This window comes from Fukomys damarensis, unplaced genomic scaffold (genome assembly GCF_012274545.1).
Source record: "Fukomys damarensis isolate Sample0158 unplaced genomic scaffold, DMR_v1.0_HiC HiC_scaffold_16, whole genome shotgun sequence".
Taxonomy (NCBI): Eukaryota; Metazoa; Chordata; class Mammalia; order Rodentia; family Bathyergidae; genus Fukomys; species Fukomys damarensis.
The window spans coordinates 87,329,570-87,347,715 of NW_022900928.1; the positions used below are offsets into that span (position 1 = coordinate 87,329,570).

The following is an 18,146-nucleotide window of genomic DNA, read 5'->3' on the forward strand; positions in this document are numbered from 1 at the left end:
TAGGTAGTTGAGACTGACCTGAAACTCACTATGTAGCTCAGGCTGGTCTCGATCTCACAGCAATCCTCCTGCCTCAGCCTCCTGAGTGCTGGATTACAGGCATGCACCACGACGCCCAGCATTTTTGGTTTTTTGAGACAGGGTCTCACCATGTAGTTGAGACTGACCTGGAACTCACTATGTGTAGCCCAGGCTGGTCTCGAACTCACAGTGATCCTCCTGCCTCTGTTACCTGAATTCTGGGATTACAGGCCTGCACCACCATGCTCAGCCTTGTTTTGTTTTTTGAAACCAGGTCTCACTATCCAATTTAAACTGGCCTTGAACTCAGAGCAATCTTCCTGCCTCAGCCTCCTGGAATTACAGGCATGTGTGCCACCACAACTAGCATATTTCTGTTATTTATGAATTACCCAACCTCACGTCTTCCATTATTTAGCAGCACCACTGGATTAAGACAGACACCCACCATCACCCCACTATCCAGCTCCACTCAGAACTGGCCAGTTTGGGGGAAAATGACATTGTTCAATCCAGCCCCACAGAGTAGAAGTTTGTCCCCTCCTCACAGGAAGGGAACTCCCCTTCCCTGCCTGTCGTGGTACAGAGAAGCCAGATAATAATGTCCCCTCCTCTGCAGAAAGACACAAGCCTGGGAGGATAACAGCAGATCCCAGATGTGACTCAGAATGTTATTAAGGTACCAGGGTCCCGACTGCACAAAAAGAGACCAGAAACAGATTGCTCCAGAGCAAGAAGAGGCCTTTCCTGGGTGTTATCATCAAAATGGGAGCCTTTGGCCACTCAGTTATCAGTCGCCCCCTTCCTTCCCTCCCTTCTGCCCCAAGTCACCAGCAGGGATGTGGGGCCTGGTGGGGCTGGCTGTGGAGAGCCCTGCACTCAGAGGGGCCCCTGCTTGGTTTGGTTTTTAAATTTTATTTTTTGAAAAGTTATTAATCTTTATTACTACATGTTTGCAGTATATAATGACTATATTCATTCTGAGGTTTTTAATTTATTTTTTTGAGACAGGGTCTTGCTATCATAGTCCAGGCTGGCCTTGAACTTGTGGTGATCCTCCTGCCTCAGCCTTTCAAGTACTGGGATTATAGGCATGCCCACCAAGCCTGCCTTAATTTAACAATCTTAATTGGCTTCATTTTTTATTCTAGAATAGAGTAACACTTCACCCCTCAATCTAGAAAATGGAATAAGTATTCTAGTGGGATGGGCACAGCAGGTTGGGTTTTTACACAGAAAAAGGCTGAAGCGAGCAAAAACAAAGAGCAAAAGTAGATTAGTGGTTTCAGAGTTACTTTCCTTGATCAATAGGAAAATAATTGACTGCTTAATATCAAATCACCTTTTTAAAAAAAGATTAAGGCAAAGAACTCGGGAGGCTGAGGCAGGAGGATAACTGTGAGTTCAAAGCCAGGCTGGTCTACAAAGTGAGCTCAAGGACAGCTTGAACTGCACAATGAAACCCTATCTCACAAAGACAAAGAAAAAAGGCAGAGGGAACTTCATTATTGTGCTAATTGAAATTGGCCAACCCTGATTTCTCAGAAAGTCAGAGAACAGCTTCTTCTTAGGTTGGATATTTAGAATTTTAGCATGGGTGACTCCATTTTGATTTTTAGTCTGGTCTGCTGGGGCACAGGGCAGGAGCCTAGTCCAAAGTGGTGGTCTCCTGGCATTTTTCTTTAAGTTTAAAAAAAGATGTCCCAAGATGCAGTTGTCCTCTGCCAAAATAGAATATTTTCAACACATTTATGAAGAACCTTCAGGTGCAAGCGGTGAGCTAAATGATTGGGATCCAAAGAGAACCATCAACTCTGATTAGAAGAACTGGGGCAAGTTCCACAGAGGAGGCAACATTTAAAAAAATAAAATAACGCCCGTGGTGGGCATGGTGGCGCAGGCCTGTAATCCCAGCACTTTGGGAGGCTGAAGCCAGGAGGATCACAAGTTCAAGCCCAGCCTGGAAAGACAGCAACTTAGCAAGACCCTGTCTCAAAATGAAAGGAGAGGAGCTGGGGCTGTAGCTAGCTCTGTGTACAGACCCTGAGTTTAACCTGCAGTACCAAATAAAATAAAGACAATTATAATGCAAAGCAAGAGAAGAAGTGTTTTTGAAGGCACAGGGTCTTATTTTAGGAATAGCTACAGTATGGCGACCTAGGGTGCATTCATCAAGATGAGGTTAGAAAGAAACATCTGCAATCAAATTGGGGAAAACTTCAATTCTATTTTATGGACTTTATTCTGGACAATAAATATTCAGATTCTTTTTCTCAGGAGGGAAAAATCTGAGGGTGTTTCTGCATCTGTATGTGTGTGTGTGTATTTTGTGTGTCTGTATCTGTGTATCTACTTGTACATATATGTCTGCATGTCTGTGTAAACTTGTGTGACTGAGTGTGTCTGCATGTGCCAAAGTGTATACATTTGTGCCGAAGTACGTTATGTGTGTGTGTGTGTGTGTGTGTGTGTGCCCCGCTTATGCATCTCTGCCTCCATCTGACATGGGATGCAAAGTGTCATCCCGCACACTGCACCGCAAGTCTCTTTTCCCAGTCCTCTGCCTGATTATCAGCTGTGGGGACTTTGGCTCACTTCACAGTTTCAATTATCTGCTCCCACTGTCCCCATAAATTTACTCGCACACATCAGAATCTGTGTCCCAGCATTTGGCTTGGACAGCCGGAGTCCCTTAGTCATCAGCTATCAGAAGCCATGCATTCTGTCACTGGCCTTGTCCTCATCACATTGCATGGACGTAGGCAGCCTTCTTTCAGTCCCTGAACAAGCACAGCCATCATCTGCTGTCCTGGGCTCCCAATTTCACCGGAGTCCTATGTCTCTCCAAATCAAAGAGTCTTAGCAAAACTGGCTTATGCATAGAAGGAAAGAGGTGATGAAGAAAAAGAGCCCAGTTGACTAGAGATGCCCCAGGTGAGCACTGGGCAGAGCTGGTCCACCCACACCCCTAGTCCCTTCCTACCATATGAGAAGGCTTCATTCCCTCAAGGACACTACAGCAGGACAGGATTAACATGACAGTGTGACCACCTGGAGTCCCCTCTGTTGTCACCCACACTTTAAAAATGTAGACAGGGCCTGGGATTTAGCTCAGTGGGGCCACTACCTGCCTCACCAGGGAAAGGTCCCGAGTTCGATCCCCGGTATCAAAAACAAAAAATTCATTTAGAATTGTCACTGCCTTGGGCAGGAGATTTTGCTCAGTGGTGCCGCCACCTGTCTGGTAAGTGCAAGGTCCTGAGTTTGACCCCCCAATACCAAAAACAAAAAATTCATTTAGAATTGTCACTGTCTTGGACAGGAGATTTAGTTCAGTGGTGCCGCCACCGGCCTGGTAAGTGCAAGGTTCCGAGTTCAATCCCCAGTACCAAAAAAAGAAAAAAATGTAGACAACTCCAGGCAGGTCAAGGGGCCCGGACAGCTGCCAGAGTCACTGAGCATTCATTACTACTGAAAGAAGAGTAATTACTTTGTTGTTGCTGTTTGAGACAGGGTCTGGCTATGTAGTTCAGGCTATCCTTCAACTCACTAGGTAACCCAGGCTGGCCTCCAACTTGCTGTGATTTCCTACCTCAGCCTCCCAAGTGCTCGGACTTCAGGTGTGTTCCATTACACCTGGCTATTACCATCATTTCGTTTGTTTGTTTGGAACCGGAGATGGACCTCAGGACCTTGCACTTCCCAGGCAGGCAAGGCACCACTGAGCTACATCCCCAGACCTATTACTGTCACTTTATAGAGGAAGGGGGTTTAGAAATTAATGTTGGATTCTAGGTTCAAATGTAACACCTGGAGTCCAAAACCACACACTCCAAAAAGAAGCAAAGGGCATCACAGTCAGCAGGGGACAACTATGCTGGGAGTCCTCTGGGAGGAAATGTGAGTAGCGAGAAGCAGCAGAGCCCTGGAGCAACAAAGAAGTGAGTTCCAGTTCTGATGCTGCCACTCCTCTGCTGTTTCCCTGGGTGAGTCTGTTCCTGCTAAACCCAATACACTCATGTGTAAAGCAGGGAAACACCATGATTTAGAGAAATGGCACAGAGATTAGACAAGGAAGGCCCCGTGTATGTCTGGACTTAACAGGCTTCCATCAGGGATGGCAGCAGCCCGGCTCTGTCCCTTGCCAGGGGTGGACTGGGCACACAGAAGTGTGCAGTATCCAGTGAGAACTGGGCTAGTTTCACCAAAACAGTGGACTCAGGCAGTGCTTCTTTCTCTTCTCTCCAGTTTCTGGAACTTTATCAGGAGATACTAAAAAGGATTTCCCCCAAGCAATATCCAGGCAGCCAGACCATCAAAAGTATTTTCCCCCAGCCTGTAGCAGCATCCTGCCTTTCAGTAATTCAGTTATATTTATGGTCCTCCCTGGAACTCCTGCTGCTGACAAAAGAGAAAAATGATGAAAGTGCTCAAGCTAAATTGGATGGTATGGTAGAACCAATCAGTAACACACACGTGCGCATGTGCACAGAACCCACAAGCAACTCCTTGTTTGGCTTTGCAATGTTGTGGGATACCAAGCACTGTGTTATATAGAAAGCAACACATAACGTTGTGAGAGAGAGCCAAGAAATGGGCATCAACTCTTGGAAGAATGCACTGTTCTAACCCTTACACAGCTTTCATCAGTACCCAAGGCTCAGGTTCCTCTCAGACAGGTTGCCTAACCTTGCTGTCACTTTGGTCATCAACAATGTGGGGTTATAAAAATACCCTCACCACTGAATTGGGAAAGTTAATGATCAGCAAAGGCTCTTACTATCCCCCTCATCTGTTTTCCTACATAGCCTACATTCCAGTGAGGTCACACTGAACCAAAATAGCCAATACTCATTGCACCGAGTTCACTGCCACTTTAGGTGTACATGTGACAAAGAGGACACAGGGAGCCACCCCCACCCCCAGGAATCCTGGTGGAGAGGTATAGTACGGTTGCAGTAGACACTTAGTTCAGCAGGGCCAGCCTGAACTGCATAGCATGACCCTAACTCAAAAAAAAAAAAAGACACTTAGTTCTTGGTTCATAAAGTATCCCTTGTCTGAATCTAAAAAAATTAAAGACCCTGCTGCAGTTGGTTTCACCGTTATCTTATACAGGAGGAATGCAAGTCCCAGAGAAGTTAGGAAATCACCTAAGATCACAGAACAGGAATTTGAATAGGTCCTCTTACTACAAGCTTCAAAATGCAAATGCATTTAACAAGCACAAATCAGATCAACTGCTAATTTTCTCAGGGGATATTTTTATATTGTTTTCCAGGATTCATTTTGGCATCAAAACCCGAAATATTTCAAGCGCAGTACAGCAGTATGGGTCTATAGTCCCAGCTACTCAGGCTGAGGCAGAATTACATAAAGCCAAGGGTTCAAAGCCAGCCTGGGCAAAACAAAAAGACTTGTCTCTAAAAAAAATTTTTTAATGAAAATAACCAAAAATGCTCTATTCAGCTATACGGATTGAGTCAGAGCAAGGAGGGTACTGAACAACCGGGTGTTAGCCTTCAAATATTCATCATATATTGCTATAAAAAATGTCTGGACGGTAGACTCTTGGGGAGGAGGTAGGAGGTGGGGCTGGGGGCTAAAGGAATTGAAAGTGGTGAAGGTATGTTATATGAACATACCAATTCCCTAAAACTAATATTGCTATTCTGTACTACAGAATGCACTAAGAAAAATAACTTTTAAAAAAACCAAACTTCTTTTTGACTTTTTGAGACAGGGACTCATATGTAGCCCAGGCTGGCCTCAAACAGCAATCCTCATGCCTCAGCCTCCCAACCGTTGGGATTACAGGTGTGTGCCACCACACCCGGTTTATTTTTAATGTATTACTAACATTTGGAAAGTTTTCTTAGTATCCACTTCTGCCTAGGGAGACTGTATTTTGGAATTTCCCTGTGTCCCTCACGGCCTCCATCAACCAACTCATCCTCGGGGTCAAAGGGGGAAATTTTCCCCGTCTACCTGCAGGGAGCACCGAGGGTCAGATGAGCTTCCAAATGTGAAATACCATGAGAAATGAGAAGAGTGGGCAAATGCCAGAGGTTGTTACTAATAATTCATAAATTAAGACACCAACCACCTCAAGCCAACATAGATTGGTTCTTGGATTTAGAAGGTGTTATCTCACTTAGCCTTTTAGAAGAGAGCTCTTACTGAAACCTGGAAATGGAGGGGTGGTTCATGCCCAACAAGTTGTTTGCATGCAAGACCCTAAAAATTAGAGACTTAATAGATCAACAAAGACAATAAACTCAAACCCAAAGCCCATCTTACCACATCCAGGGAAAAAGAAGTTGGAACAAAGGGCTTTGAAAAATCTTCCCTGCTAAAGGGTTTAGGAAGGTGCTAGTTTCCTTGGGGAACCCATTGCCAGCTAGCAGAGCCTGGTGACATCATCCTGTGCCCCCCTGCTCCTGTGTGAAGGAGATGAGGTCATCCTGAGCTAATCAAATGGGCGGAGGAGAAAGGTGCCATTCAACGCTTATTACTTCCCAGGGACAAAAGGACTGGATTCTGTTCATGAAAGCCAGGGGCTTAATGAATCCCACTAAATAAGGAGGGTGGAGGTAACTGTGTCATTACCGCTCTAATACCAGAGGAGCTGTCCGCTTCTTAGGTTGGCCCTCAGGCAACTCTTCCAAAAGTGATTCGTGTCTTTACAAAGCTTTGTGCTCTTCACTGTAGGGCTTTTCTTATTGCCGTTATTAAAAGTGGTTTCTGGGTTAATGAGAGTTTTGAGGAGGTCACTGGGAATGCTCATTACTGGTATGCAAACATGTGGGTAATGCCCTTCAAATTCTCCCCTGACAGCAGATGTCTAATCAGCTAGTTAGCATAATTAAAAAAAAAATTTTAACCTGAAGCTGATTATACTGAAGGGGTCCTGGAATCCATTCCATCATACAAGCACACACATAATTCAGGGAAGGCTCTGTAAAAGAAGTATAAATGGCTGTGGAGGAGGAAGACCAAAAGATTGAAGGTTTTTTTATATATTGTTAGTGGGCTCAGAAACTGATCTTCAGAAAGATCACTCATGGCCATTTTTAAGAGCAGTTGAGACACAAGAAGTAGAAGGTAGGAAGAGACAAGGTTCTGTGAAAACCATGGTATTGGAAGAGTAGGGATTAATGAAAGACACATTTTTAAGATGATATACATGGAATGGCAAAAGAAGAGTTAAACAGAATGTTGGCGTGGTATAGTGGAGCATGCCTGTAATCACAACTACTTGGGAGGCTAATATAGGATTGTGAGTTCAAGGTCTGTCCAGACAACTTGGCAAGAATCTGGCTCAAAATAAAGATTTCAAAGAATTGGAGACGTAGCTCAGTGGTAGAGGCTTGCTTAACATGCTCAATGCCTTGGGTTCAATCTCTGTACAGAAAGAGGAAGAGGGGAGGGAAGGGGAGAGAAAGAGAAGGTAGAAGAGGAGGAGAGGTAAAGGCAGGAGGTGGAGGATGAGGGAGAGGAGGACAAGAGAAAGATGAAGAGGAGGAGAAGGAGAGATAAAGAGAGACTAAGACTTTTGCTTTCAGCTTGGGTGAAATTTCCAAAATCAAGGAATTACAAAGAGGGTACATTTGAAGTGGGTTTGAGTTTTGCTAGTTGAAGAGGCTCCTGGTTAGCTGAGACGACCAGCAGGTAGGCCCAGACTCCTGGCCCCACAATATAATGTGCATGATATAGGGATGATATATGGTCATTCAAGTAATATAAGGGAAATATTATAAATAATGTATATTATAACCAACTTACTAGATGTCCAATACACCGAGTTCATGTTCTCTAAAATTGAAGGATGAACTTTAGGAACAGTTGAGGCTAAAAGTAAGAAATATTGGAAGACAACATCTCAGAGACAGAAGGGGAGCCCAGAAAGTGGGTTGCCTGTGGACCCCACATCTCAAGGGTTTTAGAGAGCACAGCCAGGAAGTTAGGAAAGTACAAGGTAGGACAAAACTATAGTCAACCAATAGGATTATAAATATGGTCACTTGGGTAATATTGATCCAATAGAAAATCACAAAGTAGGTATGAGGTGGGTCAACTAGTAAGGTTACGAGTATAGTCACTTAGGTAATATTGATTAAATGGGGATCAAATGGGGAAGCACTCACATAGCAAGCATACATGGAAAGAACAAGGATTTTCCAGGGAGGAATGGCTAGGGAGGCTTTGGTCCCACACCTAAGGTGATTGATACCTACTGCTGTTCATCCCTAGAGGAAGTATGTGGGTATAGTCATTTTTCTTTGTCTTAAAGCCTAACCTTCCACAAATGTGCCTCCAGCCACATTTATAATGTTCTTATCTTCCTCATCTCTCAAGGGCCCAGCCCTGTTTGACTGCCTATATTTTAACTTAACTATCTACAATACCAGGGCCCACTGCAGAGGACTATTTTGACAGCAGGTGCGAGTGAACAAGACTCAGGTGACGGCCTGGCCCAGGGCCCCATTTGCTGGCTGCCATTTCCACAGTGTCTATGGCAAGTGGAGTGCAGTCTAGTGTAGAACAGTAGTTTCCAGCGGGCTTGCTGCAGGCCCAGAGTCTGCGCCAGTGCTGGAGCTTGAACCAGCTGCCAGGGGCTGTTGGTCCGCACAGAACAACAATGTTTGAGAAACATGGCTTGGAGGAAGAATATGACCTTTGGGTTCAGAGGAACCAGAGATGGACTTCCACCCAACCTCTCTGGGCTTCAGTTTTCCCACATGGAAAATGCAACAATAAACACTGATCTTGTCATTTGTGAAGACTGAAGAACACATATGTACAGAACCTATTAACACTGAACACAGTTATTATTCAATGTGTAGTCCTTTTTAAAATTTATTTTTATTAGTCCATGTTTGCAGTATGTGTTTACATTCCTTGTATGGAGTTGGTACATGCATACAACACACCTTAATTCCTTTTTTGGGAGGGTACCAGGGATCGAACATGGGACCTTGCGCTTTCGAGGCAGGCAGCTATGGCACCACTGAGCTAAATCCCTGGCCCTCTTAATTCCTTTTCCATTCCCTTTCTCTCCCCTCCCTCCTGCCTCCCTCAATCTCTTGATACCCTTCCTATGTGAGAAAGATCTGTCTTCTTGTAGGTAGGTAGGCTGGTAGGTGGTAGGATGGTATAGGTAGGTCATAGGTGGTTTGGTAGGTAGGTAGGACGGCAGACAGGTAGGTAGGATGGTAGGGAGGAGGGTAAGTAAGAGGTAGGTAGGAAAGTACATGGCTAGGCAGGTGGAGAGTCACACAGGGAAGTCAAAACCTGCCAGCAGTGGGCAGGAGAGAAGATATAAAGAAAAGCAACGACACTCATGCCCCTGAGCTGTCAGCCCCAGGTGTGTGGTGTCTGACCATGAAAGACATAGCTAGGGGCAAGGAGCAGGAACACAAATTGGGGAGGGGCTTGAGACCTGGTGGTGTGCACTGCAGATGATGGCAGGCACACACCTTGGTGTGTCAGAAGGGAAGAGAGGGCTCCAGCCTGCCACTGGCGAGACTTCTGTTTTTCTGAACAGGGCTTGTGGTATAAGCCTGGCACCACAAAGTGTGGGCAGGAAATGGACAAAAGAGAAAAGAGGTGAAGGCAATCAGGCGTGGTGGCACATGTCAGCAATTCTAGCACTGTGGGAAGCTGAGGCAGGAGGATCAACAGTTCAGCTCAAGCAGCCAACTCAGTGATTTAGAGCCCTGAACCAAGTGTGGGGCCATCCTTGGTAGGGCACCCATTTGCACAATTATGTGCCTATGAAGCCCACCTTGGATATAGGACCCCAGGGCCAATATCATGCCAGGGTACACACTGGCAAACAGAAGCAGACTGAATTTAGAAAAACTGTACCTCGTTCACTAACTTTGGCAGCCTCTTAGAATAAAAAGAAGCTCCATGAGAGAGAAAACTGGTTTTTGTTTTTTATTTGCTTTTTGAGAGTAGGCCTCACTGCGCAGTCCAGGCCAGTGAACTCACAGAGATTCTCCTGCTTCAGCCTCCCAAATGCTGGGATACAGGCATGTGCCACCACACTTGGCCCCAACTGACATCCTAAATTGTGAGGAAAAGAGATGTTTCTCCAAAGGGCTTGCCTTTGACTGGTGGGAGGGAGACAACAGGAGGTGTGGCAGACTCATGAAGGCTGGGGATCTGGAGACCTAACTTGAATCCTGCTTATGAAAATTCAGAAGTTGTTGTTTGGAATCTTTGGCATCATTTTGGGATTAAACTCTGAGATCCACAGATTCGTGCTGGGCAGTACACACAGACTCATGCACCGGGGAAACCTCTCTCTCCAGTCTGCCCTGCCTTCAAACCCATGTTTGCCAGGCAGCATCTGCACCCAACACCAGGAGGCAGTGTTGCCCAGGGTTCTGTTTGTGAGGCCAGAGCCAGGGTTTTCTCTTCAGCTCCTCCTGCTTGCTGAAGAACTTTGAGCCCTTGTTGTAAAAGGGTGAAGGGACATTTTAAATTGTCTTATCCTAATTTATATTAGCTTTCTGGGGGGGGCAACATAAAAGGAAGTGCAGAGGTACTCCTAGTAGCCATCATGCCCTTGTTAGCTTGGTCCCTTACAACATGCAGCCCAAGGTCTGCTGGAGATTTAGCTCAGTGGTTCCACCACCTGCCTCAGAAGCTTAAGGTCCTCAATTCGATCCCTGGTACCAAAAACAAAAGAAATAAAACAAAAAATGTAAAAACCAAGTCCACACAGTTCTGGCTACAGGACCAGCTGAAAGAGATCTTGGTGAATGAGGCCTGAGATCTTGAGAAGCTTATGTATTTTTTATTTCAGGTAAATTTGAAGTGCAATAAAGCCCAAGGCACTGGCTTTGATTATAAGGGAGGGAGGGAGGGAAGTTCCTGTGGCCTGAGGCAAACATCTTTCCTTGTGGGCAAAACAAAGTAGCGGTGATACTGACAGAAGCTAGAAATGGTCTCCCAAGGCTGCCACCAGGCTTCCCAGGTCTGGGGACAGTTCCAACCCTGCAGGGGCCACAGGAAGAAGCCCACAACGTGTGGCTCCTGCAGATGCTCACTGAGTTCCTAAGGTAATCACAGGAACAGCCAGATGTCATCTTCTGTGTCCAGAAGTATATTACAAATGATGCTGGAGATGGTGGTGCATGCCTATAGTCCCAGAACTCTGAGGCTGGAGGACTGCCTTGCGTTCAAACTCAGCCTGAATTACAAAGGGAGATCCTGTCTCCCAGAAAAGGCCTTGAGAGAGGCGTGGTGGCACACGCCTGTAATCCCAGCACTCAGGAGGCTGAGGCAGGAGGATCACTGTGAGTTCGAGACCAGCCTGAGCTACATACTGAGCATCAGGTCAGTCTCAACTAGTGAGGCCCTGTCTCAAAAAAAAAAAAGGAAAAAGAAAAAGAAAAAGTCTTGAATATCAGGTTAGAAAAAGTGGATTTTAACATATGCAAATCAAGAGACAGTTAAATTTTAGAAGACAGCCCTGAGAAGAGATGCAGGAAGATCTGCTTATCTTATAGAGGAGAGGTAGAAGGTACACAAATAAGGAAGCACTTTAGACAAGTATACACTAAAATTAAGGCTCCTTTTAGGGAAGGTGGGGTACAGGCTATTTGTATCTGAATTTCAACTCCCTCACTGGGCCTTAGAGAGCTAGAAAACCCTGCTGAACCCCTTCCTTCGTTTGGTTTCAGATTTTGAGATGTCTTCTCACTACTTAGCCCAGGCTGGCCTTGAACTCACTATGTAGGGCAGCAGGCTCCCCTGGAACTTATGTCATCCTTCTGTCTCAAGTGCTGGGATCACAGGTGTGTGCTACCATGCCATACCTGTTTCTCACCTACAAAAGACGACTGATTTGTAGAAGACATGGATGATCCATGTGAAGCCCTCGGTACAGCTGTTGGTGTGTGGGCCTTGCTCACTGAGGACTGGCTGGTGGTGATAGTGGTTATTTTGATCACGATGATGACATGCGAGAACATTTGAGTGGTATCAGAGGCCAATCAGACTCAACCCCATCACTGGGATTCTGGTTGATTTTTACCCTGCAATGTATATTTTAGTAATCTGAGGGTATCTTCCAGTCCTGAGCTGTCACCTGCAGTTTCACTGATGTTTATGTCAAAGCACAAACACTTTGATGGAAATAGATCCCGCCACAGCTCATGTGCCACCTCTGAGGAAGACAGCCTAGTTAATTATTAGTGGATTTCTAGTTGATACAGTTTATATAGCAGATTTAAATTTTCTTTCATTTTAATGCATTTTTGTCTTTTCACTGAGTAAATGATATATCTGTAAACATGCTAAAAATAAAATGTGTTTAATTTTGTCCCAATTTAAGAGATATAATCCACAACCCCCACCCCACCCCCATATTGGGGATTGAGTCCAGGATCTCACACATGCTTAGGCAAATGCTCTACCACTGAGCAACATCATCAGCCTTTTTATTTTGAGACAAGTTCTCAATAAATTGTCAAGGATAGCCTCAAACTCTCCTGCCTCAGCCCAGGGTAGCTAGGATTGCAGCCATGTGCCACTGCACCTGGCATGCATGCTTATTTATTTATTTATATTTATATTTTAAGTTATCTTGACTTTTAAAGTTTGCTTTTCTAATTCATGAGTGTCTTTATCTTATTTATGCACGTGAAATTCAGAGAATTTAGATGCCGGAAGCATTGAGAAGGTAGACTATCCAATTATGCAATGCTACAACGGCAAGCTATGTGCAATACAGTAAAATGATGATTCTGCTGGTACAAAAGCAAACAAGACCTCTCCCCAAAAAGAATTAACTTGTTTTAATTCACTCAAAGCAAGCTTACTACTTTGTATGTTTGCCTTTGGTGAGAAATACATACAGTATACATATTGTTGTTTGAGACAGAGTTGCTATGTAGTTCAGCCTGGCCTTGAACTCACTATATAGCCTAGGCTGGCCCTTAGTTTTCGACAAGTCTCCTGCCTCTGCCTTCTGGGTACTGGGATTACAGGTATGTGCCACTATGTTTGGCTATATACAGTATTTAAATTTCATAATTTTTAATCCCAAAGATGAATCGTTAAAGAAATTAAAAATACTTTAGCCACACCTAAGGCAGAATTGCTCAGAGTTTGAGGCCATCCTGGGATACAAAGTGAGTTCAAAGCCAGTCTGAACTATAAAAGGAGACCCTGTCTCAAAACAGCAAGCCAAGAGGCATGTGCCACCATGCCCAGTGCACAATATGTCTTTTTTTGTTTGTTTGTTTTGTTTTTTTTGGTACCGGGGATTGAACTCAGGTCCTTGCGCTTGCAAGGCAGGCCACCGAACCACTGAACTAAATCCCTGGCCCCACAATATGTCTTTTTTTGTTTGTTTGTTTTGTTTTTTTTGGTACCGGGGATTGAACTCAGGTCCTTGCGCTTGCAAGGCAGGCCACCGAACCACTGAACTAAATCCCTGGCCCCACAATATGTCTTTTAATGAAATAAAATTTTTGCATATAAACATATTTTGTTTGTATTTCATATTTTTTTAAAATCATTTTGATCTAAGATCTGGTCCTATAAATATATCTCACATGCATCTGAGTTAGGAAGCACAGAATGGTGCAGACTCAGGACCAGAAGCTCCTGATTTAAGGACTAAAACAAACACCATCCCTCGCAGCCACCTGCATCTCCCTCACTGAACATCCCCCTCCATGAACCACACTCCTAAATTTTCTGTTTATCACTTTGCTTTGTATGAGACCCTTAAAAATATATATTGTTGGCCCAGGGATTTAGCTCGGTGGTTCTGCAGCCTGCCTCCCAAGTCCAAGGATCCAAGTTTGATTTCTGGTACAAAAAACAAAAAAACAAACAAAAAATTGATCATAATAAAAATGGCATTCAAACAAACAAACAAACCAAACCAAATCAAATAAAATAGTTTACCCAAAAAAAATGAATCGTATGGTCAAATGTGGGAGGTAGAGTTGCAGAATATAAACCACCATCTTGAAATTCTTGCGGAACTATCTTTGCTTAGGAGAGTTTGACTTATTGTATGAAATTATAGAAACTAAAACAAGGGCTATTTGAAATCCACAGAAATTCCATCTCAATCTCACAATTTTCCGAGTACTTAAAAATGGAATTTGATATAAAATCATATTATCACTTAGTTTTTTGAAAAGCACATGCTGTGGTTAGGTCTGGTTTGTGCCGGGAAGTTCCCTGTGCTGGATGCTGGGAAGAGGATGTAATGGCTCTGAGAAGCAGTGGATTCTTTCCCAGCTGAGGCCCAAGTGCAGGGCAGTCACATTGTGGAGTAGCAGTTCAGAAGGGATTAATGCCTCTCCCAGGGGGTGGGTCAGGTGTCTCAGAACTGGGCTGGCTGTATGTAGGAGCAGGTTGTTACAAGCATGTCTGGCTTTTTAGTGGTTCTCTTGCTTCCTGTCACCATCCCCCCCTTTCACATTCCCATTTTGTCCTGCCATCACATGAAGCCCTCACCAGAGCCACCACTGTTCCCTTGTCCTCCAGGGAAGCAAACCTCTATTCTTTATGAAGCAAACCAGTCTCAGTTATTTCATTACAGCAACATCAACAGACCAAGGCAGGGTGTTTCCTCGTTTGTCTCAGGTATAACACTCTCCTGTGAAAATACAGGAAAAGCTTGCCTTATGAGTAACTTATTGTGCAAGTGTTCCCCAAGACGCTGGACCAAACATTTCTAATGAATTTTAATTTGATAAAACAAGTGACATCTTGCAATATGAGTAGCACACTACACACTACACTGAATGTCACACGATACAACTGAGCCAATGGTTCTTTTTGCACTCTCTCTACCGGATTATGAATGATGTGTGCCAACAGCAAGAGGTGATGGAGATCTTGTCTGCAGAGGAGGAGGAAAGGGGGACAAATCCCTCACTTCAAATGAGATTAGGGAGATATGTAAAATGTGGGAAACAGTGAGAAATGTTGTAGAAAACACCACTGAATAAGACTGTAGCAGTTAGACAATTCAGTATCACATTTCTGCAAAATCCTCAAAAGGAGGCAAAAGCAAGTGTAACTCAATATGTTACTTGTTAAAGTTGTATGAGAAGAAAAAGATTCCAGGCCAGGCTTTTGCCTATAATCCTAACATTCAGGAGGCTGAGGCAGGAAGATCACTGAGAGTGTGAGGCCAGCCTGGGTTACATAGTGAGACCCTGTCACAATAAACAGTGGTTATCAGAGGCAAGGAGAAGCCTGTATATATGGCTTTTTCCTTATTTCTCTCCTTGAATACTGGTCCTCTTTCAGCACATTGGGAGATACTTTCTACAAACATCATCCCTGCCCTGAAGTTGTCAACTAGGGAGAGACATCATATCAACCCTAGGAAACACCATGCTAGTGTGGTCTAGGTGCCTTGATAGCCTCTATCAGGAGAGACGTCAGAGCCCCATCCCTCTCTGCCACAGCAGCCGACCCCATCCAGAGCCAGGCTGGCTGGGGATGAGAAGGAAATGAAAGCAGCCTGCCCAGCCTGTGAGATCTCACCACATACTTCCAGCTGCCAGCACCTTGCCAGGTGCTATGGCCCACTTGTCTGCCAATCCCACCCAGCCTCCTTCTCGGCGTCCTGTCTGGCTGCTCACCCAGCCAGGCTAGAGCTGCACTTAGTTTGAACTGCGACTCAGCTCCAATCCTGCCTATGAGGTTGCCTGGTGCCGCCTAGCCCCAGTTTAACATATGGTCTGTCCACCCCAGGACACGGAGTCAGGAACAAGCCTGGTGACACCTGATGGTGAACCTCATTACTTTAGTCTTTCCATAAAGAGACATTTGCTTCAGGGGAGAAATAGCATGTAATGAAGGAAATGGGGTTGCCCTTTAAGAAGAAGAATGTCTGGCTCGCCTAATTTGAGGGAAGTTTCTTTCCTCTCCTTTGTTCAGGTGAACTATGCAGTTTGTGGATTAATCAGATCTTTTCTTCTACACTGTCTGGCCATCTGCTTCGCTTCTCAGTTATTTACAAAGTTCTTTCATAGCATCTTTTCCAGTAAGATAAAAGAAACAGAAAGTGACATTAAATTTTAAAAACACCGGGTTTTATTTACTACTAGTTTATATGGTAAAGACACAAATTTTATTCTTTTTCCTTCTCTCTTGTTTTTGAGACAAGGTCTTGCCATGTAGCTCAGGCTGGTCTTGAACTTGAAGCAATCCTCGTGTCTCAGCCTCTCAAGTGCTGGGATTATAGGTGTGTGCCACATGCCCAGTTCCTAACTTATTTATTTTTGAGACAGAGTCTATGTAGTTCAGGCTGGCATTAAGGCTTGTCTCAAAATCACAGTGATCTTCCTGCCTCAGCCTCTGGAGAGCTGAGATTACAGGCATGCACCACCACACCGGGCACCATTAAGTTTAATGAAGCTACATTTATATGTTTTTTTGTTTTGTTTGAGACAAGATCTCGCCATGTAGTTCAGGCTGGCCTTGAACTATGTAGTCTAGGCTGGCCTCAAACTCACAATGATCCTCCTGCCTCAGCCTCCTGAGTGGGTGCACCACCACACCTTGCTGGATTTGGATAACTTCTGAAAACAGCAGAATAGAGAGGAACAAACCTTCCCCTGAAAACATTTAGCAAAACTACATAAAACATAAGAATAATTTCTTAAAGGTACTGAGGACAATAATAACAGTAAAGAATTACAAAACTGAAAGCTGGGCAAGGCGGTACATGCAAGTAATCCCAGCATTTGGGATGCTAAGGTAGGACCACAAATTTGGCTGAAAGAGAAATCTATTCAGTGTAGAAATACTATTATGTTAATACCACCACCCCCATACCATTTGACACTTCGGACTCAAACCGCTTTAGACTGTAAGAAACCTTTAATGACTGTGGCTTGCAAAAGGCTATTGTGTAACATATGTCAACAAAACTCAACCCCACTTTCTCCAATAACAAACAAATGTTTTTTTGAACTGTTACTTTTTGAATGGCAAGACACTAATGAGAATTGTTTGCAGCTTTTAGGATCATCTTGTTTGGAGAAAAATATTCTCTGCTTTACCACTTGTTGCCAGGCCTTGCAGAGATAAGGTCTGTAGTTGATGTCCAGACGCTGACATGTCGAAGCAGGCCCTTCTGGTGAGTTCGAGGTTTTCTGCATTATACTCTGTGTTGTTGCGAAAAGAACCAAGCGGTACTCACTGACGAGTCTTTCTAGAACCTGAGCACATTTCTTCAGAGTAGACTCCTGTGAAGTAACACTCTCCCCTCCGTTGACACGATCTATCCAGTAGAAAGCGGACAGGGTATCCAGAATCAAAACGCATAGAGAGGGGTGACTACATAGCAAAGCTTCTAGTGAATGAAGTGTGAGCAGCAGCTGGGTGCTACTGTTGCAACAGACTAAAAAAAATCTTCCAAGGCAATGTTTTATTATTTCTTCTGAGCTTTGAGACAGTCTATGTTCAAGAATTGTAACAAGCCGAAGCATGTCAAAGTGGTAATCTGTATCAATAAACAAGACCTCTAGTTCCAGTCCACCTTCTGATTTTGGAAGTATACATCGTGCTGTTAAATGATAAAGCATTTCTGTTTTTCCTGTTCCCTCTGCACCGTGAAATTCAAGAATATGACCTGTGTAAAATTTTAAAATGTCAGTCAGAGTGCAGCAGCACAAAAGCAGGCTACAAAGAAAAAGTTTGCAAAAAGGTTTAGAAAGGAATACAATGGAACGAGAATGAAAATCTGTATGCATCTGCCAAACTGGATCTGTACAAAGGATGATCAAAATATATGGTGAATGTTTAAATTCTTTTAAAAATGTATTATAGTAGACAGTGCATGAATCCCTCTCAAGGTACTTCCCCTCACTTCAAGCACAACTGTTCCATCATTCTTGCCACTTTCTGAAGCAGTTCTCGAGTGTGCTCAAAACTGGTGAACGTAGCTGCCAAGTGCCATCCAAATGAAAGGCAGGCTTATAACAGGACACTATGCCCTCACCCACCTTACATACCGGGCTTCTGGGTATTTCTCAAAGTCAAAATAGCCATGAGTGGTAAATGTTCTGGATCAGTTCAGGACATCAAGGCAAGCACAACAGTACAAGACACTCATGGAAGAGGACTTT

At 44.2% G+C, this 18,146-nt stretch overlaps 1 protein-coding gene across 2 annotated transcripts in view; it reads right to left on the bottom strand.

The window, feature by feature from the left end:
- The window catches only part of Actr3b (actin related protein 3B), a 131,248-nt gene that overhangs the window by 78,706 nt on the left and 34,396 nt on the right, over positions 1-18,146 (bottom strand). The window contains exon 5 of one of the 2 annotated variants that reach the window (XM_010641456.1): positions 16,521-17,650. The exons of the other annotated variant lie outside the window; for it this stretch is intronic. Within the exon in view, the coding sequence (XP_010639758.1) occupies positions 16,938-17,650 (713 nt within the window). The 3' untranslated portion in view covers positions 16,521-16,937. Of the gene's footprint in view, positions 1-16,520; positions 17,651-18,146 lie in introns of those variants that run through there. 2 annotated transcript variants of the gene reach the window in all.